This window comes from Eulemur rufifrons, chromosome 19 (genome assembly GCF_041146395.1).
Source record: "Eulemur rufifrons isolate Redbay chromosome 19, OSU_ERuf_1, whole genome shotgun sequence".
Taxonomy (NCBI): Eukaryota; Metazoa; Chordata; class Mammalia; order Primates; family Lemuridae; genus Eulemur; species Eulemur rufifrons.
In genome coordinates, this window is record NC_091001.1 from 83,097,245 (window position 1) to 83,124,768 (window position 27,524).

Genomic DNA, 27,524 nt, shown 5'->3' on the forward strand with positions numbered 1-27,524 from the left:
CTAGGACCTCTGTATTGCTGGGAGGGTCTCAAGTCCAGGCCTCTTAGGGGGATCCCACACTGCTGTTTCCCTCAGGGACAAGACAGATGTACTCTCTGGGAGAAACTGTGATACTAGTAAACCCAGGACCCAGGAGTGGCCAACTTGGCATCCTTCCAGAATATTTCAACACACCAAGTAGTTAACTACTCATGCCTAATGAGCATGGGTCTGTCTTCCTCTACGATCCCTACCCCCATGGCTCCACAGCCTGAGAGAATATCCACTGCCCGCACACAATGCTTCAATAGTCCTGAAACCCTCTCGATATTAATACACAAGATACTCTGCTTTATTGCTTCACATTCAATAAACCCTGGGGCCATAATCCTTTATAAAATAATTTTTTAAAACCTCAAAGGTTTTCCAAATATACCAGATTATGATCTTATACCTTGACACAAGGAGACCAGAGATGAGTCTAGGGACACTTGATGTTCTTCAATAAACAATGTTTTAAAAGATCAAAAAAAAAACTGTAGTCTTTTGAAATGGCATAAAACTTGTGACAGAAGGCAGCCTGGGCCTAAGCATGCTTAGAACTGCCAACAGCTGTCCCTGGCAGTCTATTTTTGTTGGACTTTGTGAAGACAGCAGATGCATTCTCAGAGCTTGCTCAGTGGTACGATGGCTCTCGCCACCACCCATTTCCCGGGGTGTGATACCAACAGTTGGAATTGCTGAATCAGTGATTTCAGAAACAAGTCATCAAATGGACAATCTGCACACCCCAGATCATAATATTGTACTTACAGAGGCATCCACATTAGATACCCTCTTCATGGGAGAGTTAGAAAAATGATACTACTCAATGCAGAAGATAAATAAGAAAAATAACTAGATCTACAGTGGACTCACATGCCCTGGGGGAAATAAGTCAGAGGAGAGCAGATTAAAAACGGCTTTACTGTATAATTCATCACTTCCCTGGCTCAGACGCCCTGACTATCCCACTGAAAACTCACCTCTCTTCCGAGCCTGTTGCTTTGGTTTCCCTGACACACTGAGTCCTGTTTCAGTACCCTTGGAACAAAAGCCATGTCATCTTGGAAAAAGGTTAAGAGCACGTCCGGCTGATGGTCTATATCACTTCACAAGCAGAAGTTTTTCTCAAAGTCCCCATTTGGTAAAGACTGAGAGATAGCAGGCAATCACCTTGTCCCTGTGCAGTGGAATGAAGATTTTCTGACTGACCATACAACCAGCTGCCCCTCCCTCCCTGGAAGGTTTTCTGATTCAGCCTTCATTCTGAAAAAGATTCCACTGTCTCAAGATTATGATGTTCCATCTCCTCTGCTGTAGGGCCTCTAATTACAGGAACCTACAGGAAGCTACTTGAGCCCTCTCTATAAACCTAATTTCCTATCTTTAATGCTCCTCAACATAACTTGATCAAGGGCAATCTCTCTTTATAGATACTGGGCCCCTCTAATGTACAAATATACATTGGAGCATGCCCACTTACTCTCAAAGAAATCTATGAGTCATTTTTTGAGAATCATATTTTTAGGTAATAAATAAATATAAGGAGGGTACTGACATTTTATTCAAATACAATTCACATATGACTTAGGTTGTTATCATAGCAACTGTCCAAATAAAACTTTAATAGAAACTATTCTTTAAGGTGGAGATAGAATCTCCACTCCAAACACTTAATGAATACCTACTATGACTCAGAGACTATGCTGGAAATAGTATATAATTTGATTTAAACACATTTAATCACCTTTAGGTGATTCTATGAATTTTCTCTTCTTTCTTTTTTTCCCTTTCCCCCCCAACACTAATATGTCTCCTATGCCCCAACTTCCAGAAAAAGGAGGGGGTATGATACAAGCAGATGAGCTTTACACAGGTAGGAAATGGAAGTAAAGAGCTTTTATTAGAAAATGATGACTTGGCCAGGCGCGGTGGCTCACGCCTGTAATCCTAGCACTCTGGGAGGCCGAGGCGGGTGGATTGCTCAAGGTCAGGAGTTCGAGACCAGCCTGAGCGAGACCCCGTCTCTACTAAAAATAGAAAGACATTATATGGACACCTAAAAATCTATACAGAAAAAATTAGCCGGGCATAGTGGCGCATGCCTGTAGTCCCAGCTACTCGGGAGGCTGAGGCAGTAGGATCGCTTGAGCCCAGGAGTTTGAGGTTGCTGTGAGCTAAGCTGACGCCACGGCACTCACTCTAGCCTGGGCAACAAAGTGAGACTCTGTCTCAACAAAAAAAAAAAAAAAAAAATGATGACTTGTAGTTCATAGTCTGAGCAAAGAGAAATACCCACTATATTTCTCTATACATTTGCAAACATACAACCATCTCCTATACACAGAAAACATAAATGCCTCCCGTGTACAGGTGTACCTCATTTTATTGCACTTCACTTTATTCTGTTTCACAGATACTGTTTTTTTTAATAAATTGAAGGCCTGTGGCACGTCTGTGTCAAGCAAGTCTACTGGTGCCATCTTTCCAACAGCATGTGCTCACTTCATGTCTCTGTGTCACATTTTGGTAATTCTCATTATATTTCAAATTTTTCATTACTATTACATCTGTCATGGTGATCTGTAATCAGTGATCTTTGATGTTACTATTGTAATTGTTTTGGGGCCACAGACCACACCTATATAAGATGGCAAACTTAATCGATAAATGTTATGTGTGTTCTGACTGCTCCACCCACCAGCTGTTCCCCTACCTCTCCCTCGCCTGGGGCCTCCCTATTCCCCGAGACACGACAATATTGAAGTTAGTCCAATTAATAACTCTACAATGGTTTCTAAGTGTTCAAGTGAAAGGAAGAGTTGCACATCTCTCACTTTAAATCAAAAGCTAGAAATGACGAAGCTTAGTGAGGAATGCATGTTAAAAGCTGAGATGGGCTTAAAGCTGGGCCTTCTGTGCCAAACAACCAAGTTGTGAATGCAAAGGAAAAGCTCTTGAAGGAAATTAAAAGTGCTACTCCAGTGAATACACAAATGATAAGAAAGTGAAACAGCCTTACTGCTGATGGGAAGAATGTCTTAGGGGTCTGGATAGAAGATCAAACCAGCTACAACATTCCCTTTAGTCAAAGCCTAATCCAGAGCAAGGCCCTGACACCCTTCAATTCTATGAAGGCTGAGAGGGGTGAGTGAGCTGCAGATGAAGTTTGAAGTTAGCAGAGGTTGGTTCATGAGGTTTGAGGAAAGAAGCTATCACCAAAGCATAAAAGTGCAAGGTGAAGCAGCAAGTGCTGATATAGAAGCTATAGCAAGTTATCCAGAAGATCTAGTTAAGATCACTGATGAAGGTGGCTACATATAACAACAGATTTTCAGTGTAGACAAAACAGCTTTATCATGGAAGAAGAGGCCATCTAGAACTTTCATAGCTGGGAGGACAAGTCAACGTCTGGCTTCAGATCTTCAAAGGACAGGCTGACTCCTTTGTTAGAGGTTAATGCAGCTGGTAACTTTAAGTTGAAACCAATAGCCATTTAACCATCCTGAAAATCCTAGGGCCCTTAAGAATTATGCTATATCTATTCTGCCTGTGCTTTATAAATGGAACAACAAAGCCTGGATGATAGTACATCTGTTTACAACATGGTTTACTGAATATTTTAAGCCCACTGTTGAAATCTATTGCTCAGAATAAAAGATTCCTTTCAAAACATTACTGCTTGTTTTGTACCTGGTCACCCAAGAGCTCTGATGGAGGTGTACGAGGAGATTAATGTTGTTTTCATGCCTGCTAACACAACATCCATTGTGTAGTCCATGGATTAAGGAGTAATTTTGACTTTCAAGTCTTATTATTAAGAAATACATTTTGTAGCTGGGTGCAGTGGCTCACGTCTGTAATCTCAGACTTTTGGAAGGCCAAGATAGGAAGATAACCTTAGACCAATAGTTCGAGATCAGCCTGGGCAACATAGTGAAATACTATCTCTAGAAAAAATTTAAATATTTTTAAATTTAAAAATACTATCTCTAGAAAAAATTTAAAAATTAGCTGGGCATGGTGCTGGCATGCACCTGTAGTCTCAGCTACTCAGGAGGCTGAGGTGGGAGGATCACTTGAGCCCAGGAGTTCTAGCTTGGGAGACAGAATGAAATCCTGTCTGTAAAAATGACAAGAAATACATTTCATAAGACTATAGCTGCCATAGAAAGTGATTTCTCTGATGGATATGGGCAAAGTAAATTGAAAATCTTCTGGAAAGGATTCACCATTCTAAATGTCATTAAGAACATTTGTAATTCATAGGAGGAGGTCAAAATATTAATATTAACAGAAGTTTGGAAGAAAAATTCCAAATCTCACAGATGACTATAAGGGGTTGAAGACTGCAATGGAGGAAGTAACTAAAGATGTGGTGAAAATAGCAAGAGAACTAGAATTACAAGTAGAGTCTGAAGATCTGACTGAATTGCTGCAATCTCATGATAAAGCTTGAATGGATGAGGTCCTTCTCATGGATGTGCAAAGAAAGTGGTTTCTTTTTTTTTTTTTTTTTTTGTTGAGACAGAGTCTCACTTTGTTGCCCAGGCTAGAGTGAGTGCCGTGGCGTCAGCTTAGCTCACAGCAACCTCAGACTCCTCGGCTTAAGCGATCCTACTGCCTCAGCCTCCCGAGTAGCTGGGACTACAGGCATGCGCCACCATGCCCGGCTAATTTTTTTCTATATAGATTTTTAGTTGTCCATATAATGTCTTTCTATTTTTAGTAGAGACGGGGTCTCGCTCAGGCTGGTCTCGAACTCCTGACCTTGAGCGATCCACCCGCCTCGGCCTCCCAGAGTGCTAGGATTACAGGCGTGAGCCACCGGCGCCCGGCCAGAAAGTGGTTTCTTGACATGGAATCTACTTCCGGTAGATTGCTGATGCTGTGAATGTTGTTAAATGACAACAAAGGATTTTAAATATTACATCAACTTAGTTGATAAAGCAGCAACAGAGAGGAGTAACTCCAATTTTGAAAGAAGTTCTACTGTGGGTAAAATGCTATCAAACAGCATCGCCATGCTACAGAGAAATCTTTTATAAAAGAAAGAGTCTACTGATGCAGCAATCTTCATTGTTGTCTTATTTTAAGAAATTGCCACAATCTCCTCAACCTTCATCAACCATCACCCTGATCAGTCAGCAGCCACCAACATTGAGGCAAGACCCTCCATCAGCAAAAAGATTACAACAACTCACTGAAGGCTCAGATGATCATTAGCATTTTTAAGCAACAAAGAATTTTAAAGTTAATGTAAGGTATGTACATTGTTTTTTAGACATAATGCTACTGCACACTTACTAGACTACAGTATAGTGCAAACATAATTTTTGTCTGCACTGGGAAACCAAAAAAATTCATGTGACTCACATTATTGCGGTGGGCTGGAACCAAATCTGCAATATCTCTGAGGTATGCCTGTATATACCACACTCAACAATCAATCTGGGTCCTTATTCACTTGGTGGAAAAAAACACTAGATTTGGAAGTTTTTTTTTTTTTTTTGAGACAGAGTCTTGCTCTGTCACCTGGGTGAGAATACCATGGGGTCAGCCTAGCTCACAGCAACCTCAAACTCCTGGGTTCAAGCAATCCTCTTGCCTCAGCTTCCCAGAGCGCTAGGATTACAGTCATGAGCCACCGAGTCTGGCCTAGATTTGGAGTTTAAATCCCATTTCTACTACTTCCTAGCTGTGACTGTGGGCAAATCCCTTAACCTCTCTGAGCTTTGATTTTTTTGTTACTATTAATAAAATGCAGGTTATAACACTTACCTCATAAAGTGTTTGAAGATTAAGTGAAATAAAGTCCATGAAATATTTTAATCATTATATCAATTCTGTAAGGCAAATGCAATCTGTACTTTACAGATTTGTAGAGGAGAAAACTGGTGCAAAGAAACCACGTGATTCACCCAAGTTCACACAAGAAGTAATCAAAGAAATAAGCAATTAATCCCATCTGACTTCAAACACTCAGATGTCCTTTTTTCCCCCATGGAACAGACAAATTCTATCTCCCCTGCTGCCCTCTCTTTTGGGCTCTCAGACATGGAAAAGTTTTCCAACAATGGCTCTTCTATCCCTAGTGACCCCAGGGCCTTCCTTACTCACAGCAACTTGAAATTAACCAAGTAGGCTGAACATGGTAGGTACTTGATTTGCTGGCAATAAAAATGTCAGCAGTGGAAGAAATGGAGGAGACAGGATTTGGAAACCACTATAATGGCATATGGCACGCTGCCAGACCAACAGCCTAAGGAAAAAGACTGAAGTGTAGGGAGACTGACAAGGCACTGCGCAGGTAATTTTGAACCTTCTTTCTTCCTATCATTGCTGACTCCTTGCACTGAGGCGTCTTATGTATGCAGATTTCATCTTTACCCTTGGAGTTTAAGGTCCATTAGCATGGTCACAAAGTCTGTGTGTGACCATGGGGATATCTAACAGAGCACACAGAGTGCTGACCCCCTGCCCCCAGTCCATACCAGGGCTTTTAAAGGGCCTTCCCTACGGACAGGTAAAAGACAGTGACTTTCAGAGAGGCAATAAGAAATTGTCTATCATTAAAAAAAATAAAAAAAAAAAAAAAGCAAGGCGAAATTCTTTCTGCTAGTAGAAATCCAGACACTCTTTCTCATCATCAAGAACCTGCAATCCAAAGGTGGAGGGTGAGTGGAGGAGGCCAGCCACTGAAGGTGACAGGAAGCCCTAAGGCCGAAGACCTAAACATTTCAGTAGAACCAGGTTTTGCTTCCAGTTAAATTAGTTCTGCCCATCAATATCCTGTTTGGTGTGCTCATCTGTCTGACATGCTGTTAATTAAGTAGCAATGCTAATTGATTTTATTACTGGGTCACACAGGACAAGGCTTTCCCATGAGTTTGTTTCTCTCTGTTTCAGTACGTGATGGTAGTAACTACCCCACAAAAACTATCATCCAAACATTTTTCCCAGGACTTTGAGTTCATCTTGGAAACTCGGATAAGTCAGGATCCTATATCCTGAGGAAATAAGAAATAGGCCCACTATCCCAAGGAAAAGCTCCATCAGCAATACAAGAATGTGGGCACCTTCTGTTTCTCAGCTCACACTCACCCATCCAAACTCCGCTTCCTGACACTGGGGCTGGGTGGGACTCTGCAATCCATTCCTCCTTCGCCGTAGGTCCCTGTTACGCCAGAAGAGGTCACTAGAGGGAGCCCGCGGGGCTGAGGAGGGAGGGGGTATCTGCTCCTTCCGGTTCCTGTCAGCGCCACCCCCAGCCAGGAGCGGTAGTTAGTCCCGGAACCTGCCGTATCACACCTCCTGAGAGATGCCTCCGCGGGCGGCACAGGGCCTTCTCCGCAAGGCTGGGCTCCGGCTCCTGCAGGCCCTCCCTGAGCTTCTAGGTTGTGATAACCCCAACTTCTTGCTTGTGCTCTCCCAACCCTAGGGGTGCTGGCTGTTTCCTGTGCCCCTCCCACGTTCCCTCTTTACCTCTTCTGTCCTCCAGTATCTGTCATATTGACTTCCTACATTAAATTAGCTGTTAAAATAACTTGTGTAGTTTCTACTTCGCTGATGGAACTTAATACAGCATGTTTGAGAGCCACAACTTAATTTATAACAGTGGTTAAACGAACAGATTCTGAAATCAGTCACATCTGAGTGGGAATCCCAATCCATCCATGCAGTGCCTGGTAACTTTGGAAAATTTAATTCACCTCTCTGGGTCTCGTTTTTCCCAATCATTTCCATTTATACAATTAACATATATTGAGCACCTACTAAGTGCCAGGTAGTGCTAGGCATAGAGACGCAATGGTATGCAAAACAAATTCCCTGACCTCCCAGAACTTCCTGTCACGTGAATTAAATAAGATAACACAGTAAGGGAGTTAGCACAGTGCCAGGCACATGTCATTAGTCTTTCTCTCCATACCATGACAGGAGAGCAAAGACAAATGGGTCTTGAAGAAAGAAGTGTTTCAGCAGCTAGGTTTCTTCAGAAGATGAAATGCGTGTCTTTCCCAAAAAAGGCTGAAGGTTTCCATCTGTATCAAACCAAGGATTCATGTCCTTGTGTGCCCTGTCCATTCCTCTTGTTCAGAGCAGAGAAGCAATGATTTTGCAGCACCGTTCACCCAGAGGGAAATGGGGAAAACCAGCCCTAGAGAGAGAACACTACAAGGTGGCATTTTAAAGAAATTCCAAGGAAACCAGTATCTCTGATATTGAGGAAAAAGCAACAGAAGCTATAATGCAGGGCCAAGAATGACCACAGGGTGTGAGGGGAAGAAGATACCAGAAAGCTGCTATTCCAACATCAGTCACAATGACAGTCTTTTTACCATAAAGAAAAAATAGATATGTTATATATATGTATGCATACATGTGTGTTTGTATATGTTTGTAGTGTGTGTGTGTGCGTGTGTGTGTGTACACACACACACATAAAATGAAACAGAACTTACTTTATGCTTTCTGTAGCAGGACTATATGCCTAGAAATGTCAGGGAGAAGTGATAAGATGGAAAAGAAACATTCCAGGTTCCATTTAAGCCTGAATCCAAGCTGTGGGCAAGGAAAAGCTGGAAAGAAATCAATCTCACACAATTCTTCCTTGGTCTTCTGCTGTCTAGACATCAGGCATATTACAGCAAGGATGGCCAATGTTCTCATTAGCAAGAAAGTGTTTCTGCAAGACTGCTGTGTAGCTAAATTCTTGAAAACCATAGCTATAACACATTGATACCTTTTAAATGCAAACTGTACTCACCCTCAATTTTTTCCTCATTTTTGACAGGATTATGACCATCAAAAAAGTCATACTGAAGGAAAATGACCATGAGAAATTATTATTAGAAGGTCTACTTGGCATCCTTGCTCTAGGGGATCATTATAAATAATTTACTGTCACTGAAAGAATTTAAGAGTTCCATAAGGCATGACAAGCCTGGAGAGAGCTTTATTCATAAATAAATGCCAACACTGAAACAATAAAGACAGCTTTAAACTCCAGGACTAGTGAAATGAACAATACATACTGTCTGGATGATTTATTATGGTTGTGTTTATAGTCCAAATGGGAAGATAATTCAATCTCACCTGAAGAGGCATTATATGGCTGAGCCCAAGAGAAGTACTTTGGATACGAGGTGATATTTCTGTTTTTCCATTTCAAACAAATTATTATTTCTGTATTTAGGACATCACCCAGGCAATTCCTTTATTGCCTTGTAGTACTCTTGAGCAATTAAAAAAATGTATAAGGTGGAAGAAGTAGGGGACAAATGCCAAATTCAGAATGATCCACAGAACGTTGAAGAGCCTCCAGAGAACACTGATGTCTCAGATATAAGGCAAAATAATCATTTCTGCTCAAGAAAACTTAAATGAACAGTAAGTGTGCATTACAGCAAGAACATTATCACCCAGCAGAAGCAACCTGCTAAATACAGACCTCATCTCCAAACAGCCTCCTAGTAGGAGATGTGAGCAAAAAGTATGTCCTGATGAGATGGAGAAATATCCCCTGGCAAAATGTGGCAAGTGGAAGTGTTCTCCCTTATTCCCCTGCCACACATTTAGAGGAATCATGGAGTAGAACCTGTTTGTAATACACTCTTGGACGTGGCAGACACACGCAGCACAGTACAGCCTCCGGAATTCCTGGGCTTACATACCATCCAGACCATTGTGATGACTGTAGTTTCTTTTCCCCAGAATGCTCAGAGACGTGTGATTCGGGGTGGTCAGCATCCGCTTGGTAGTTGGCGTTTGCAGGCTTGGTGCAGATCGAATTACATTAGGTTTCTTCGCAGGATGGATCTCTGACGGGGAAGAAAGGTTTCTCAACTCAGAATATGACATTAAAAATCTCTGTGTGCACTTACATTGGCTAATAAGCACACATCTTATCTCTTAATGAGCTGAGAGTCAGTTCCTTATGAGCCAGCTACAGACTTGCATAATGAATCAGCTTCAAGTGCTGTTGTTGCCATGGCTGTGCTCATCAAGTAAGCTGGTTCTTCCCCTGCTGGCTGGAGCTCTGAGCCCCAGGTTGTGAATATAAGAAAAAAAAGCCACTTCAGAAGGTCACTTACAACACGAGATTTACTAAGGGAATAAGGCATCTGACTCTTCAAGATGTTAGAAATCAAAAGGTTATCTGGGAGGCAGCCTCAGGAAAAAACACCTCTGTGCTCTGTCAAACCAGGCAGGATGTCTGGTGTGTGAGCTTTCTGAAAAACAGGATTCCTTCTCTGGCTCTGCAAATGGGGTATGGGACCAGGGTCAATTACTCCCAGCCTAGAACATTTTGAAAAAGATGAAATCTGAAACCAAAGTCCAAATACAATAGTTAAGAGGTAGAAGAAACACTTTTACCAAGGATATATCACAAAACTGCAATGTGTCTGTAGTATATGTGTGTTTAAGTGAAGTATATTGTTGTCCGCCTTGTAGCCCAGAACCACTTACACTTATTGTAGATGGACAGAAATTGCAAAATTGGAGGAACTGGATTTAAGAACCTCAGTCTATTACTAATACTAGGCAATCTTTTCTCCAAAGCTTAACCAGTTTAACGAGCATGCCAACTACATGCAAGCCACTCTTGACTAATCACCCCTCCGCCCAAGCTGAGGGTGAGACATCAGCCTTATTTACTGAAATTTAACAACAGCCACTGGGATTGTTAGAATTACTACCTCTTGCTCTGGTCAAAATCCTACACTTGCCAGAATTTATACATGGCTTAAATACTACTCCCAAAAGTGTTATTTTTTTCCCCCAACATGGCATTGAAGGTTTGTCAACCTTGTTTTTTGTTACAACCTCCATACCCTATGCTCCATCCAGATCAGACAACCTGCATTCAGGTCTTTGGACTCACTGAAGCCTTTGTTCATCTGGTTCTCTTGGCCTCACTCTGGAAGAAAATACTCTTTTCCTATTTTTCCATCTATTCAAATCCTACAAGTCCTTCAAGGCTGAGATTAACTATTACTTTCTTCAAGCAGTCTGCCCTAACACTCAACAGAAATAATTATTCCTTCCTCCAAGTGCCCAATGCATATTACCTGTAATTCTTTGATAGGATCTAATCCTTTGTTTTACTGTTCTTACTTGTATACTTTCCCCACCAGACTAAGATTTTTGAGGTGAAGGTTCTTATTCACCTTGTTGTTCCCCAAATCACTTAACACAGCATCTTGAACATATAGAAATACTCAGAAATAAGCTGTGTAGGGATGTGGTTCAGCTAGTAAGGACAGCACAGTTTCGGGCTTATCTAGTGGGTGTAGAGACCAATTTGCCCACAGAAGGAACACACAATTATCCATGGAAAGGCTGACTAATAGGCAATGTTATATTCTATTTTTTATGATCAGAAGCTTTCTCTTGCAAGGTAGGAAGGGATTTACAAGAGTCAGTCCTACAAAGAAATACAGATAGCTATCTTCAAGGACATTGCCACCGTGACCTAGGTCATGCCTACAAAAACCATGTAATATTTTCAGGGGATCCCAAAGCAACTCTTTAGCCCCTGAGGAACAAAATGAGAAATAAGGTGGCAGAGACAACAAAGAGGGAGCTTTGAGCTTCTCACTCCTAGGACACTCTGATAAGGACCAGACAATATACCAAATTCAAGGCTACACTTTGATTTTTAAAAGATTGGATGTCTGAAGTCTGAACACTTCATCATTATAAATCTTTCTGACAAAGCAACTCTGAGTACATATCTCACTTTACTGAGAAAATGAAAAAGAAATATTAGAAGCAGGAAAACAAGCCATTCTTGCTTCAGGTATATGAAGAACCATTATTTTGTAAGTTATTCATTTTAAAACTTTTTTTTAAAAAAAGCAGTTATGATTATTGCCTAGTAATTTTTTATACTATTCTCTTTTTGGGAGGGGGCACAGAGTCTCCCTCTGTCTCCCGGGCTCGAGTGCAATGGTGTCATCACTGCTCACTGCAACCTCAAACTCCTGGGCTCAAGCAATCCTTCCTCAGCTTCCCAAATACCTGGGACTACAGGCATGTGCCACCATGCCCACCTAATTTTTTCTATTTTTTGTAGAGAAGAGGTCTCGCTTTTGCTCAGGCTGGTCTCAAACTCCTGAGCTCAAGTGATCCTCCTGCCTCTGCCTCCCAGAGTACTAGGATTACAGGAGTGAGCCACCACGCCTGGCCTTACACTATTCTTAATTGTGAAAATTCAACACGTAAATGGAATCATTGCCTTTGGAGATATCTCAGTTAGATAGCATGGTAAGAACCGGAAAGCAATACAAAGACTTCCGTTTCCAAGTATCCTTAAGTATACCAAAACTATAAATATTCTTAACATAGATTAAAAATCAGTTTAATCTCATTTTTTTTTTAAAGTAAATAACCAATTCTCTATTTAAAAGGATGGGTGAAATGTGTTAGAAATAGTGGAAAGATTTAAAGAATAATATTAAGACTGTTCATCCAAAGGAATAATTGAATGCTTTTTATTTTCCCCTTTTTACTTAATCTGTATTAATTTCCATGAATATACATTTTTATTCAATGATTTTTTTTTGGAAAAAGTAAACATATACCATAACTGTGTGTTGGTAACAAAAGTTTCTAAAACAAAATAAACTGACTATATATTTGAAGGCATCCAATTTCAGGTATTTGAAAGGTTTGAATTTAGTTTAGATATGTCCATTTAGAATGGCCAAATATCTATGATATTCAGAAATTGTTCTTTGAGTTTTTTCTCTATTAGAAAATACCCACCTAAATACCCAATGATACATGCCAAAGGTTTCCTAGTGCTTTTGCTTTTCAGTGGACTTCCAGATAGCTCAGCATGTCTGTCTGCATCTGAGGAGAGAAAGAAACATGGAGACAACCAATGAGGCAGATTTCTCTACCTAGACTACACACACTGCAGAAATAAAAGGTGCAAGTGGAAAACAGTGCGAAATAGCCACCAGATTCCCACACAATTTCCTTTGGGGTTTGAGAAAACTGCTTCTATTTCTGGTTCCCAAATGCTCAATGAGAGATTTACATGGAGAACACTCACTTTAAAGCCCACGTGGGTATAGCTAACATGTGCTCTACACATTCATGCTTTCTGTGTGCGCCCACCTGAAAACTGAAATTAATGTGCTTCCTTTCTAGCTATGGCATTTCAATGCCCATAAAGTACAAGGTGGAATCAGTCCTAATGTAAGATTAATCTGACATTGAAGAAAAACAGCAGCTAATAAAGGCTACACACTTGGCCATCCCTGCTCTAGACAGAGGAGGTACCCACTGCGAAGTCTTCACCTATCTTGGTGAAACTCAATTCTGTTAGATGAGAGCCTCACAAGGGTAATAGTGGGCCATTTGGTTTTATCACTGGTCTTCCATCCCTGATATCCTACTAGGGTATCATCAGCACTGAGGTTAAAAGATTACCTGTGTGCAGAGTATTTCATCCATCAGTCAGAATAGTAAGATACTGTGAGAATGGATATTAGCTCAGAAAAGTTTTCATCACACTCATACTCTATCATGACATTTCGCGTAGAGGAAAATAAAGCATACAATACACCAATTGTATGTAATTATACAATTATACCATACTGTGTGTGGTATAATTAGCTGTTATTAGGATGGAAGAGTAGGTGGGTAATGTGGCTGTTTCTCATAACAAAGAGTTAAGTTATAAAAACAGGAGTCTGATGGGACAAAACAAATTATATATTGAAACCTTTTTTAAAAATTCACAGATATTGTCATAAAGCTTAACAGAGTAGCTTTAGATGGTATGATTCTAGTATGTTCATGCCTTCAAATATTTAACAGAAATGTCCTACAGATTTTCTGTTCTACTAGAGAATTTTTCCTTTTGTAAACTGATACCACATTTCTAGGTATACACACAAGAAATTTTCTTTGACATCCACAGGAATTTTTTGCACTTTTAGTGTTAAAATGTACAATTCACTCTGGAACCTCAAATAATTTAAAATAAAAATTGACTTTTTCATGAGCTCTAGCCATCTCTTTCACCAAGAAAACTTTTTAAAACACATTAAAATAGACAAAACACTGCAAAAAGCCTCAAACATCAGAGATCTGAATATTCAATAATAAGCACTGGCTAATTATGATGTAACCACTGGCAACTATAAATGATCCAACTTCTCCTCTCGTATACTTTTGATTCCTATGGGAAAAATAAAGTACTAAGCCATGAACCTTTTCACCTGTATTTGAATAGTAGTAAAGATACAGGCAGAAATGTAGGAAATATATTTCGGAGGAGTAATCTAAATAAACATCAGGAAGTTACCCAAACCAAACCCTGCAAGGATCAAACACATGTCAAATCATGAGAGTTAATACTACATAATTTCTTGCTAATATTTCTAATTCACCTGAAATTCAAATTATATTTGGGATAAAGAGAAAATTTTCTTTCTTCTCTATTAATAAAATAAAGCTTGAATGAATCATCTTGGTTATTTCCTCAATGTCTTGGACAAAAGCAATCACTGTATTACTAGTAATAAGATTAACTTTGCTCTTCATTCCAGTCTGTAAGGTCCAAAGGAGAACTGCCCTGCCGATAGGGCTGCAATCGATAGACATCAACGCATATTACCATCACCTTGGCAACAATCAACTCATCCATCAAAGGAGTCATCAGCACAATAGCCAAAGCTATTTCATTTTAAACTATATTAATTTGTTTCTAATTTCTCATTAAACTAGTAGGATTAATTATGTGATGCTCCAACTGACAAGTTACATCACAGAGCACCTCTGAGAGGGAGATCAAAGCTCTTTAGAAGGATCCATGTTTCACTCATCCTTATTACATTTTGAAGAAAGTAGCTGGTGGCAAGAATGATCAGTCTCAACTATGAAGAAATAGAAGGAAGGTGCTAAGCTACCTGGTCACTGTTTAACGTAAGAAAAGTTGCAGCTATTCAGTAGGAGAAATACAGTCTGCCCTGAAGGAATGATCATAACCGGATTATCTAGCCCACACTTGAGTCGGCCAGAAGGAATCCAAGTTGGCACTCAAGGCCAAAACCAAACAGTGGTGGCAGCTGTCAGTCTTTGTTTCCAAATTACTTACCTAACTATACTTAAACAGAGAGGTATGTATTTGAAATGCACAGATAAAGAAAGTAACCCAAGAAATACCCAAAGAACCCAGAAGGAATCAAAATCTGCCCAGAGGGAGAACCTCACTTGAGTGGCAAGACTGGGCACCAGGCACATTTCTTTAGCTTCCTAGAGAATAACCTATATCTCCTTGAGGTAAACCTGGAAAAACGCTGTTATTAATACTTTATTGCAACTCATGGCTATTTTCCTGCAGTGTTTTGGAAGTGAAATAGAAACACTGCAAAATATACACATTGAATTTATATTCACAAAAACATCTTACATGGGCTTTTAAGATCCCTGTCAAAATAAAACCATCAGTAGAATTCCTTCATAGAACTGTAAAGGGATTTCTAAACAAGACACAAAACCTAGGTGCCATAAAAATTTTTTAGATAAATTCAGCTATGTTTTTTTTTTTAAATCTGCTTGGCAAATATATAATAAACAAAGTTAAAGACAGAAAGGGGGAAATATTTGCATCACATATCACAGTTCAAGAGCTAACTTTGTTAAAATATAAAAAGTTCCCACAAGTCAGTAAGACTTCTAACAAAATAGGTCAGGGGCAAAAACAGTTGACAGAAAAGTAAATAAAAACGGCTTTCAAATACATGCATTCAAAATGAGAAATGCAAGCTAATAAAACTTTAAGGTCACTTGTCAATCAGTCAAGGGTTTCAAAGATGGATAATACTGTTGGCAAGGTTCTAGAGAAATAGCATTCTCTAGACATGGTGGGTGGGAGAGTAATCTGGAGTTTTTCTGAGGGCAACTGAGTAATGACTATCAAAATTCAAACTGCATGCTCCTTGACCCAGACTTTTAGAGATCTATCTTGTAAGACACATTCCTTACAATGTTATCTGGATATCTGTTGCAACATTATTTGTAATAGAAAATGATTGGAAACAACTTAAAAACTTTTAATAGGAAACTGGTTCAATTATGGTACAAAAATAGATTATGAAGCAGCTGACAAAAAAACGAGGTAGCTCTCAATGTACTGGCATAAGTAACAAAAAGATGCAGAACAGTATAGACACCTGTCTGTATAGACAGTATGTTAACATTTGTATAAAAACAAAGAATACACCTACTTAGATTCTTCTAGATGCACAGAATACCTTTGGATACTTAAGACAATGTTGATAATGGTTACCTCTGAAGAGGCTAAATCAGGAATGGGAAAGGTGGTGAACTTTGTAACTGCTTTTGTACCTATAGAAAAATTTAAAGTATCCATTCAAAAACAAATTTTTATTAAAAATAAACTCTCTACCAAAAACACCAAAAGAAGCAAACACAAACTGTTCTCTCCTAATGTTTAGAGCTTAAAATTTCAGAAAAGCTTATGCTATTACTAATAGTAACTTTTCTAAGAAATCTCTGGAAACTCTCACGAAATATAAAACAAATTTCTCATGAAATGGAGTCTTGGATACTTCCCAAGTCGAATTAACATACAGAAAAATACCTCCAGGTGCCTCCCAAATAACTTCACACTGGCAAATACTGCTGCCATTCAAGTCTCACATGTCATCAACTCAAACCACTCAACTATCTATGCAAGCTGCCAAGATGGAAGGCAAATCATTTGGATCTACTTTTCTATGCACTTTAGTTTCATCTATGTGCTCGCTTCGGCAGCACATATACTAAAATAGTTTCATCTATGGAATGCTGCTAATACATCTACTTCTATTTAACCTATGAGGATCCTGAATCTCAAATTCTGATAATCTTGTGCTCATCAGGTATTTGGATGATTTTGTAGATCTTTGAGAAGTCACCTGGGCGATTTGGAAATAATGTCTGCTGGCAATAACAAAGAAGGAACACCGTTATCCCATCATAGTGTTCTTAGGGCACCAAGGAGAAGATCCAGGATGTCTAAACTTGATGTTGTCTTGCAGCCTTGCTGCTGGGCCACAAATCTTGTAAAGAACATAGTACTTTTCTTTATGCAACGTTCTACGTTTTGGTCTACCAATCTGTTTTTTTTTTTTTTTTCTTTTTTTAACCAATCCATTTTTAAGCACTATCTACATGGTAGAACTGGCTCAGGCATTTAACTAATGTTAGCAACTTTTGGCATGGACTTACATATTCACATATAAAGGTTTATTATTAAAATATTTGGGTATTTGGGGAAATTAGTTTTAAGAAATCATTTTTTCCTACATATATCTTACATGTACATATTCTTAAACACATGTGGGTCATACCATATGTTTCAGTTTTTAAATAATTTTTTAAAATAGGAAATGTAGTCCCATGGTTCAAATTGAAACGTTTTAAAAGGATGAACAGTGGTAAATCTCCTTCCCACCCTCAGCCTCCCAGTTTCCCTTCCCAGAGATGTTACTACTTCTTACATATTCTTTGAGATATTTTATGCATATGTAAAGATTCCCCCTTTTGCCATACTATATGCCTCGACACAGGTTTCTCAATGAGAATAAGGGTCAGAGTAGAGCTGTAACTAAAACCAATTTCCTCTACATGGGATTACCTTGTAAGTCAAGAACTCAGAATTATGCTCTCCCCATCAACTTGACAGTTTATCTCCCTAGCTCTCCACTTCTTCACTCTGACACAGTCTGTCATCCCATAAACTTAGACTATGTCACTGGTTGGGATGGTGCTGCTGAGGTCGGAAGCCACAGAAGGGGTCAACTTCTACAGTGCTTCTAACTCTCAACTCACAGGGAAACAAGTCTTTCCTTTCCCAACATAATGATATATTATTCTAAAATGTACCAATTAGAATACTTGATCCATCAATATTTTTAGAATTACAAACTTCTGACCTGAAAGTACATTCACACTGCATCATAGTGATTCTTAACGTTTTGGGGGGTGGAGGTGGGGGTTAACACTGCTATTGAAAAATCAGGGAAAGCTTACTGAAAATAGACCTATACGCTCCCAGTGGACCACAGACATGGTTGCCCATAGACACCAGGTTATTAACACTTAATCTCACTAACAAGCCAAGATCAAGGGATCTGCAGAAGAGGTTGTAACAAGGTACATATAAAAAGGGAGATGATGCAAAAATCAATTAGATGCTAGTTAAGAATTCATTAGTTGCTTGTCTGAAAAAAATAACTTGAGTAGATGGCTGCTGAAATACTGTCGTTTTAAAACTCAAGGTAAAATTATCTTAAGAATCTGATTCTGGGCCGGGCGCGGTGGCTCACGCCTGTAATCCTAGCACTCTGGGAGGCCGAGGTGGGTGGATCGTTTGAGCTCAGGAGTTCGAGACCAGCCTGAGCAAGAGCGAGACCCCATCTCTACTAAAAATAGAAAGAAATTATATGGACAGCTAAAAATATATATAAAAAATATTAGCCGGGCATGGTGGTGCATGCCTGTAGTCCCAGCTATTCGGGAGGCTGAGACAGGAGGATCCCTTGAGCTCAGGAGTTTGAGGTTGCTGTGAGCTAGGCTGATGCCACGGCACTCACTCTAGCCTGGGCAACAGAGTGAGACTCTGTCTCAAAAAAAAAAAAAAAAAAAAAGAATCTGATTCTGTATGTAAAATTCAATGATTGATGAAGGTAAATACAAAATAAAACAAAATAATGTATGCTCTGAATCTTACAAGTGACTGCTTCTATCATTATTTAATGTATATGCTTATAATATATTTAATTTTATCTTGATCCTTTTAGCAGTATGGACCTTCAATTGAGGGGAGAAAAATTAGAATGAGGTGACAGAAAAATCCACTTCACTGAATAATCAAAATAAAAAGATGTGCTAATTAACTGAAAATTAACAGGAAACATAAGCTTCCTCAGGAGCCAATTAGGTTGGTGATGGTTTCTTTTCCACTCACAGGAATGGATGCAAAGATGACACTGGATCTCAGCCAATTTTAATGGAAGAATTTCATTCACTTTCCTTCTCAACTGTTTTATTATTCTTTTTACTTAAGAAATTATATATAGGTGTATGTGTTTTAAATCAGCTGGATAGTTTGGAAGAATTTATTTACCTTAAAATGAGTAAGAAAATGATAGCATAAGTCCATGAACTCAGAAATGCTAGTACAAAACTTATATATAAGACTAAATTCTCAAATATACATGAATCTAATGTAGCTAATTTCCCTCCCCCCATGGAACTCTAACACTGCTACCAATTTCCATTCCCTTTACAAGGCACTTTTCTTCCTATTATTGAGCTTTTACCTAGAAGTTTTAAAGCCTTTCAACTAGTCTGCTAAAAATTATCATTAAGAACAAAAAATGTTTTTTCAGTCATCACTCCTTTATAGACACCGTCTTTAAATCATAGTGGAACATCTCATAAGAGATTTCTTATCTCACAGATAAAGAAAAAGCATACGAATGTCTTTAAGATTTCCAATCTGCTAAGCCACACAGCAAGTATTCTCATTGCTTAGGGAAAAAAAGTTGCACTGCTCTAACATGCTAGCCAGGAATGTGACTCTAGAGCTAACAAACAAATCATGGACACTTTTTCAGACAAATGGTAATAACAGAACAATCCACAATTCATTGCTACATATGACCTTCGTTCTGACAAAAAATAATTTGTATGAGACATAAGCAAGACTGAATGTGTTGAAAATAAGAGTAATAAGTCATGTAAATGTTATGTGGTAATATATATGAGACATTATGAAATGGAAACCAAACTGGACAAATAAACTGTTCAACCATAAATTTAATGCTAGCTTTTAAAAAAACAAAATGTGTACTTTCAAAAATTCACCCAAAGATGACTTTAAAATTTATTTATAATTTGCTAAGCCTTCTACTAAATACAGCATTTTTTATGAGGCACTGTGAATTTCCATAATGTTGTATGGCAACTGTAAAAGGTTTATGGGAAAATGAGAGGTTTATAAAGACATACAATTTCTAATTAGTGTAAATTGGCAAATTTATTTAAAACTAATGAATGCAAATAAGACTAGACTGTGCTGTCTCAATTACGGAGTTTCATCATAGTAACACCATCGTTAGGAGTTATATTGTGGCACTCCCTAATAGGTAAAAGTGCTTCAATAAGGGCTCTTTAGGCAATTCCATCACAAAACCCCACTGGATAGGCTCACTTCCCACCAATCTTTTGCTGAGCACTATTCTCTGGTAAAGATTACAGAGGTCTCAATGTTTCTTTCTTTTTTTTTTTCTTTCAGGTTGGCATGATACAAATGGCAGCAGACAAAAACAATGTTAAAAAAAATAAACCAAATAAAAGGCTGTACACAGAACTTATGTTTATTGCAAACAAACAAAAAAAGAAAGAGAGAGTGAGAGAGAGAGAGAGGAAAAGAGTGAAAATGGTCAGAAGCACAACATATACGGTTAAGAATTTAAAAGCATCTTACATTCTGCCCTAATGGCAGCATAATTAATAGCAACAAACGGCCGTCTTGCTGCCTGCCGCAGCCGGAGGGTGTTTTTGCAGACCTGACGAGCAAATTTTGTGAAATATGTGGTATGAAGGAAGAAAGCTTGGCGGGTCTTCACTGCAGACTTTGGACTCCCGGTGTTTCGGACTGGCATCCCCTGCATGGCCTGGCGGGAGACATGACTTCTAACACGGGGGTCCTGCAAAATCAGAAACAACCAAAACTTAAAGAATAGAACTTGCCAAATATATTACTATTTGCATTGTGCTCAAAGAAAAATATAATTTTAAATCTTCCACCGAAGCATCTATAACTTAGTACCCTATCCCTAAAAGAGAGAATTACAAAGTGTGAACTTTGGGGGAAGGAAGTGAGGAGTAGAGAAGGAAACTGAAAGTAGACCTACAATCCAGCAATCCCACCATTGGCTATCTACCCAAAGGAAAAGAAGACTTTTCATCAGAAAGACACCCGCACTCAAATGTTTACTGCAGCACAATTCACAATTGCAAAAGATGTGGAATCAACCAAAGTGCCCATCAATTCACAAGTGGATTAATAAAAATGTGGTATATGTATAACATGGAGTACTATTCAGCCATAACTTTAACCTTTAATACCTTTTCTTACAATCTGGATGGAACTGGAGACCACTCTCCTAAGTGGAATATCTCAAGAATGGAGAAACAAACACCACATGTATTCGCCATTGAACTGGAACTAACCCATGAGCATACGTGTGCACAGAGGGAAGTAAAATTCAGTGGAAATCAGCCAGGAGGGAGGAGGGAGGAGAAGGGACAAAACCCTACCTAACGGGTACAAGGAACACTATTTGGGTGACAGGCACACCCATAGCTGGAACTCAAGCATTACAAAAGTGATTCATGTAACCTAAAATATTTTTACCCCCTTAATATTTTGAAATTAAAGAGAGAAAGAGAGAGAGAGAGAGATAAAGAAGGTATCTGGAGGCCAGAGGGTATAATACTCTACTTTTGTATAAGAATCCAAAATCACAGTCATAGTAGTTAAAAAACTGCCAAGGGGGTTAATTTGTTTTTGGTTTTGTTGTTGTTTGTTTTTTTAATATTTAGAAGTTTGGAGATCCAGCACTGAAAAATAGTCGCCTTCTGGTAGACACAGGTGCTTGACATCTTCAATCTATGAGGAGTTCACCAAAATCATATTTAACTGCTGTTCACCTCAAGATTGGGTCCATAATTTCTTGTCCCTCCACAATAGCCAGGGGGAGAAAAAACGCTCACTTTTTATTTATTACTTTACACATAATAAGACACATTTTCAATAGTATGTAAAGGTTACAAATTGTTTTCAAAAGCAATTAAAACAAACATTTAATTTGTAAGCTCTCTACTTGTGCTAAACCTCCCATATCATTTGTTCTTTTGTCTGAGTGATCTCACAAAACCAGTATTCTTGAATACCTAAAAAACTTTGATTTCTCCCTGCTCCTTTCTCCGCACCAGCCCTGAATACTGTGTTACTATGTTTAGCTATAAAGACAGCTTTGTTCATTTTTAAATTATCCTTTACTGTATTTCTATTTCCAAGGAATAATCCAGCCATTGAAAAACATGACATTTCTCAACACTAAAAAGACTACTGCTCATGTACCTCTGTAGTAGGGCTAGGAGATAACTTCTCTTCTTCTGACTGGGTGGGCATTTTCAGGCCTCCATATTTTTTCCAATAAAGCCAACAAATTGCACATAATCTACACTGCATATTAGGTGGGCCCCAAGAATACCACTGGTGCGACTGTGTAGCTAAAGATGGAAGAAAAAATAAGAAAAAAAAAAAGAATTCTATGTAATTTGTAACATCAATGTAATCAAATATTTAAAATATATTCCAAAGCCATCTTTAGTTCACAATGTTATTTTTCTCTCCCCAGCTTATAAGCCAAACATGATAGTATATATATATATGCATTTTTCAATACTCAGAATTCACTAAACCATTTATTTCTATTATATATTGAATACCTGTGGCATCTACCTGTTAAGAGAAGCTATTAGGTGAAGCATCCTATATTATGTATTGCACTGCTGCGAAGTTCTTTGTTAATTAAAATTACTCTTTATTATGATATATACATTTCTTGAAATAAGTTCTCAGAAGTATATTACTACTATTATTAATGTTTAAAATCTAAATCCAGGTTTCCAAACTTACGGTTCAAAATATCCCCCTCTCCCCAGGGTTTATTTAAGGTGTTCAGAGGGGCCCCACTGATAGAGTCAGGAATCTAATAAAAACAGGTTTCTGTTTTCATTCCTTTATTTTAATATCTCTCTTTAAAAACATAATATCTTCTAAGACTATCAATCCATATCAAGTGAGCATGTGGAGCTGATATCACATGCTTAAGATGCAGAACTCTGTTGATTTAACACTCTTTGGCTGAGCACTGAAAGCTTGTGTTAGTTTTTGTTTTGCAGTTGAAACTACTGACATATGACATTTAAAGGATACCCATGATGGATCCAAAGTTTAAGACAGAACACAATGATGTTGAAATATTAAGTTAATGAGGTACATAAAAATTATTATAATTCTCTAAATTTGCCTTAAAATATTCTTCCTCTGATCTGAAGTTACCTTCACCAGATCAAAATGTTCAAACAGTGCATCAAGGTGTCAACTAACACTTCACAAAGTTGAAAACAAGTGACCATTATATCCACGATGCCTTTTAGTTTATTGGGAATAATATTGTATACCCATCATGTGTTATTTCTGGAAGATTTCTTGCAAGTAGAAACCTAAAAACCTTTCCCCTTATGATTTAAAACAAATAATAAAACAAGTCAAGCTGTTTTTCATAAACACAAATTTTAAGAATTCTAAATACCAAGCCATGGATCTATTTTAAACTCTGAATATAAAATTATTTATATTAAAATACACATTTTTACTCAAACTAACCATGATATATCATTTTAGTAATTAGTCAGTGAATGCCTTTCTCCTTAAATAATTCAAATTCAATTAAAAAGTATCATTTGATAAATAGAAAACACCAAAATCTATCTTACTATAAAAATCTTATATGTATACTATATTAAGATATATTTTGTGATGAAGATTATTTAGTAATACATGGATCTAAAATAAATATTGTAAAATTAAAATAGCTAAATTATCATACATGCATAAAAATGACAGAATAATTATCTAAAGGAATATATGTGAGTATGAAAGCGGTTTGTACATCAAAAATAAGACAGATTAAGCCACTACCATTTGGATGCAGGATTCTTTTTATTTTCATTTACATATACATGAACTTCAAAATCCAAGAATTTCCACTTTAAAGGCATTTATGAGGCTATCCATCTAAAATCTTGACCAAAATAATCTAATTTTTCACAAATTATTTCCCTTTGTGCTCCTATGATGTAGAAAATGGTTGGACAAATTCCCCATGTACCATTTACATGAAGTCTGCAATTTCTGGCTCATACTTTCCTTGAGATCAGGAGAGACAACTATGTTTTGGTTTTTACAGCCTTTTCTTTTCTTTCTTTCTTTCTTTTTTTTTTTTTTTTTTGAGAAAGAGTCTCACTCTGTTGTCCGGGCTAGAGTGCCGTGACATCAGCCTAGCTCACAGCAACCTCAAACTCCTGGGCTCAAGCCATCCTCCTGCCTTAGCCTCCCGAGCAGCTGGGACTACAGGCATGTGCCACCATGCCCAGCTAATTTTTTCTGTACATATTTTTAGCTATCCATATAATTTCTTTCTATTTTCAGTAGAGATGGGGTCTTGCTCTTGCTCAGGCTGGTCTCGAACTCCTGAGCTCAAATGATCCTCCCGCCTCGGCCTTCCAGAGTGCTAGGATTACAGGCGTGAGCCACTGCGCCCGGCCTTTACAGCCTTTTCTAATGCTGAAGCCTATTGTGGAGTATGGAGCAGAGCTGCAAAGCCTATCTCTGTGTCCTGAAGTCAGGAGGCCACATCCCACAAACAGCTGCTAAGAGCCAAATTCAGCACCAAGTAGATTTCCAATATAAATAGTTTCCTTCCCTCTCCCACCCCAGGCCACCTTGACTGGCAGGAAACACAAGTGATACGGTCACCAAAGCCCCATTAAGAGAGTATACTCTTACTTGAGATTTTAAATAAACATATAAAGTATATCAACTACCTAACAGTTCATCCCACCAACCCCATCTGACACCCAGGGCAAATATAATACTGCCAGCATAGATAAATACACTGGGGCCCTGAGGCCAAAAGCAAATATCATAGAACTGTACCTCCCAAACTGGTGCCCCGAAGGAACATGGTCTAAGAGCACAAATAGCTGTTGATCCACAGGTAGGTCTTTCCTACAGAATTATCTGGAGCTTTAATTTGCCAAAGTATACTGAGACACTCCAAAAGGGGATTTGGTACGTATCATGGGACCCTGGTTTGCGTAAAACTAATGTGACTCTGAACACAGTTTAGCAAACACTGCTATGGAATACACACCAAACCACAGAAGCAAATCAAATGAACCCAATGCCCAGCTTTAGTGTGTGGGACGTAAGTATTCAGTGATGGCTCCTTTGCTCCAAGCAGAAGGTACGGAAGGGTGGGCGTCCACTCACACTAAGGAGACACTCTGCCCTCTGCGGTGTACTGTGCTGACCTCACGCACCTCCCAGAAGCTGCTCAACAACTCCCACCACAGTGCCAGAACAGTTCCCTGTGTTTAACTGACTTCGACAGGCCCAGAAGGAGAAAATAAAGTCCTGCTGGAGGAAACTTACCATAGCAGCTCTCACAGGCTCGCCCTAAAAGGGGATTCTGTGGCTGGAACGTGGCCCCCACGGCTCCATTCACAGCACCAGGCTTGCCATTGCTGGTGGATATTTGGTTGGGATTTGGTTTGCTGCTTTCAATGAAATGTAAAGTGAAGTGATAAAACACGATTTGTAAAATAAGGCAAAAAGCTCTATATCTCATTACTGAAGTAATTTATCTTAACTAAACATAAACATTTAAAAATGCTTGTTGAAGAAGAAATAAACTGGTAAAACCAAGGTGTTAAAGTGAGCCCAAACCACATTCATCTTTATAAAACAAGGCTATGTAAAACCCAATCTCTTATGCCTGATACTCACAAAATAAATATAGCTGTATCTCTTCTCTGTCCAAATACAATTTCCTTAGTACACCCTCTGACACTTTTGAAGGAGACACGTTATTAAACTTTATCACTTATCATAAATTCTCGTGAGAAAATAAAATAATTTTGGGGGTCAAATAAATTAAGCTAAAGGCAGCATGGTTGTGTTTAGAGAAAGCCTCCGTCCCATTGCTGCTGCTGGTGTGAGAGTTGCTAACTACACAGTAGCTCTCAGGGAGCCGCAAAAAAGCAACATGTTCAGCAGAAATACCACAGGATTCAACAGGGCCTATCTCTAGTGGTCAGTTAGTATTTCCGGAGTTTCTGGCCGCTCATGATGATTATTTCTTCTACATTTGAATTTTTACAGGAAGACTACACAGCATTTGAAGTTAGAAAAACCAATGACGGTGTTTTGAGGTTTTTCTAACAAAATATTGTTTAGGAGGGAAAAAGACATCTACCACAAGTCTACATGCAAATTTCCCAGAGACCAAGTCAACAGTCCTTAGAAACATATAGCCCCGATCATGATATTTCCTGTGCAAACACTTTTCCCCACCTAGGGTAGGCTACCTCCCCTGCTTAAAAGCCTTGCCCAAGAATACTGCACAGGTACACATAGAATGTATTCAATAAATTCGTAATTCATTTAACATATATTTTTCAATGTCTAATAAACGAAAGTCTCTGGCCTCAAGGAGCTTCATTCTAGAGGACCTTTCATGTCTACTTGCCACACAGAAAATGAGTGAAATACATTGGGAAATTATTTATTAGAAATGAATGGTAAATGCAGATTATATGCTACCTTCCTATGGCTGTTGAAGTAATGAGATGTCACAACTATCAAGACACTTGAAATCTCCACAGAGAATTGGCTCAAGGGCTTCTTTCCTCTTTCTACAGTTCCATTTATCAGTCAAGCCCTAGAGTGTAGAGCTGGTGTGGCCTGTCTTTCTTTTGGGCATTATTACTACAGTTGTCAGGTGACACCCCGACCACTACCACCTGAAGAAATCATTTAATCTCTGTGTACACTGAGGTCTCCATTCTATGCACTACAGTTATTATTTACACTTCTAACCTATGTCAGCAATGTATTTTGAAGACAAATTGGTTTTTAAAACACATTTTAAATCAGACAAAAATGTTTCTCTTCTTATAGTTTTCAGCTGAAAATGTACAAAATGGAAAGTGGTGATTTAGAATGACTAAGATTTCCAGGAATATTTAGTATTTCCTATTTTAAAAAAAATCTACTATGTATAGATGGGAAATGATCACCTTTGAAGTCAAATAAATAGCCAGAAATTTCCCAGGTATATAAAAATTTCTAATGTATGACCCATGGCAAAATATATGTGTTGAAGCCAGGCAAAGTGGTGCACGCCTACAGTCCCAGCTACTCAGGAGGCTAAGGCAAGAGGATCACTTGAACCCAGGAGTTCAAGGCCAGCTCAACAACATAGTGAGACCCTGTCTCTTTAAAAAAATAGGAAGATACATTTTATGAAATTGCTTTTCCTTTTATCTAATGCCCACCTTTCTTCCCCTCATCTGTGCTTCTACCCCTCCTGCCCTCTTGAGAAGTTTACATACTTGATTTTCTTTCCTGGACCTCTTTATTACCGTTTATATAACAAATAGTTTTCCTACTTAAAAAATTCTACTATATATACAATTATTATGTACCCATATTAAAATGAAAAAATCAAAACAAACAAAATTCTACTAATTTACCCCAACTTACCCCTCAAATCTAAGAGCTTGCTCTTGCTCGAGCTTCTCTCTTTCTCCACTGTCTGTATGTGTGCTCA

General features: G+C 38.6%; 1 protein-coding gene across 5 annotated transcripts in view; it reads right to left on the bottom strand.

Annotated features, from left to right (window-relative positions):
- MTA3 (metastasis associated 1 family member 3) overlaps positions 1 to 27,524 on the bottom strand; it is a 161,597-nt gene that overhangs the window by 10,956 nt on the left and 123,117 nt on the right. For 3 of the 5 annotated variants that reach the window (XM_069493926.1, XM_069493928.1, XM_069493927.1), the window contains 5 exons: positions 25,346 to 25,467; positions 22,202 to 22,353; positions 20,540 to 20,762; positions 12,793 to 12,879; positions 9,696 to 9,842 (listed from right to left, as the gene is read on the bottom strand). In XM_069493926.1, the coding sequence (XP_069350027.1) occupies positions 9,696 to 9,842; positions 12,793 to 12,879; positions 20,540 to 20,762; positions 22,202 to 22,353; positions 25,346 to 25,467 (731 nt within the window). Of the gene's footprint in view, positions 1 to 9,695; positions 9,843 to 12,792; positions 12,880 to 20,424; positions 20,763 to 22,201; positions 22,354 to 25,345; positions 25,471 to 27,524 lie in introns of those variants that run through there. The other 2 variants (XM_069493925.1, XM_069493929.1) reach the window with 2 other exon arrangements.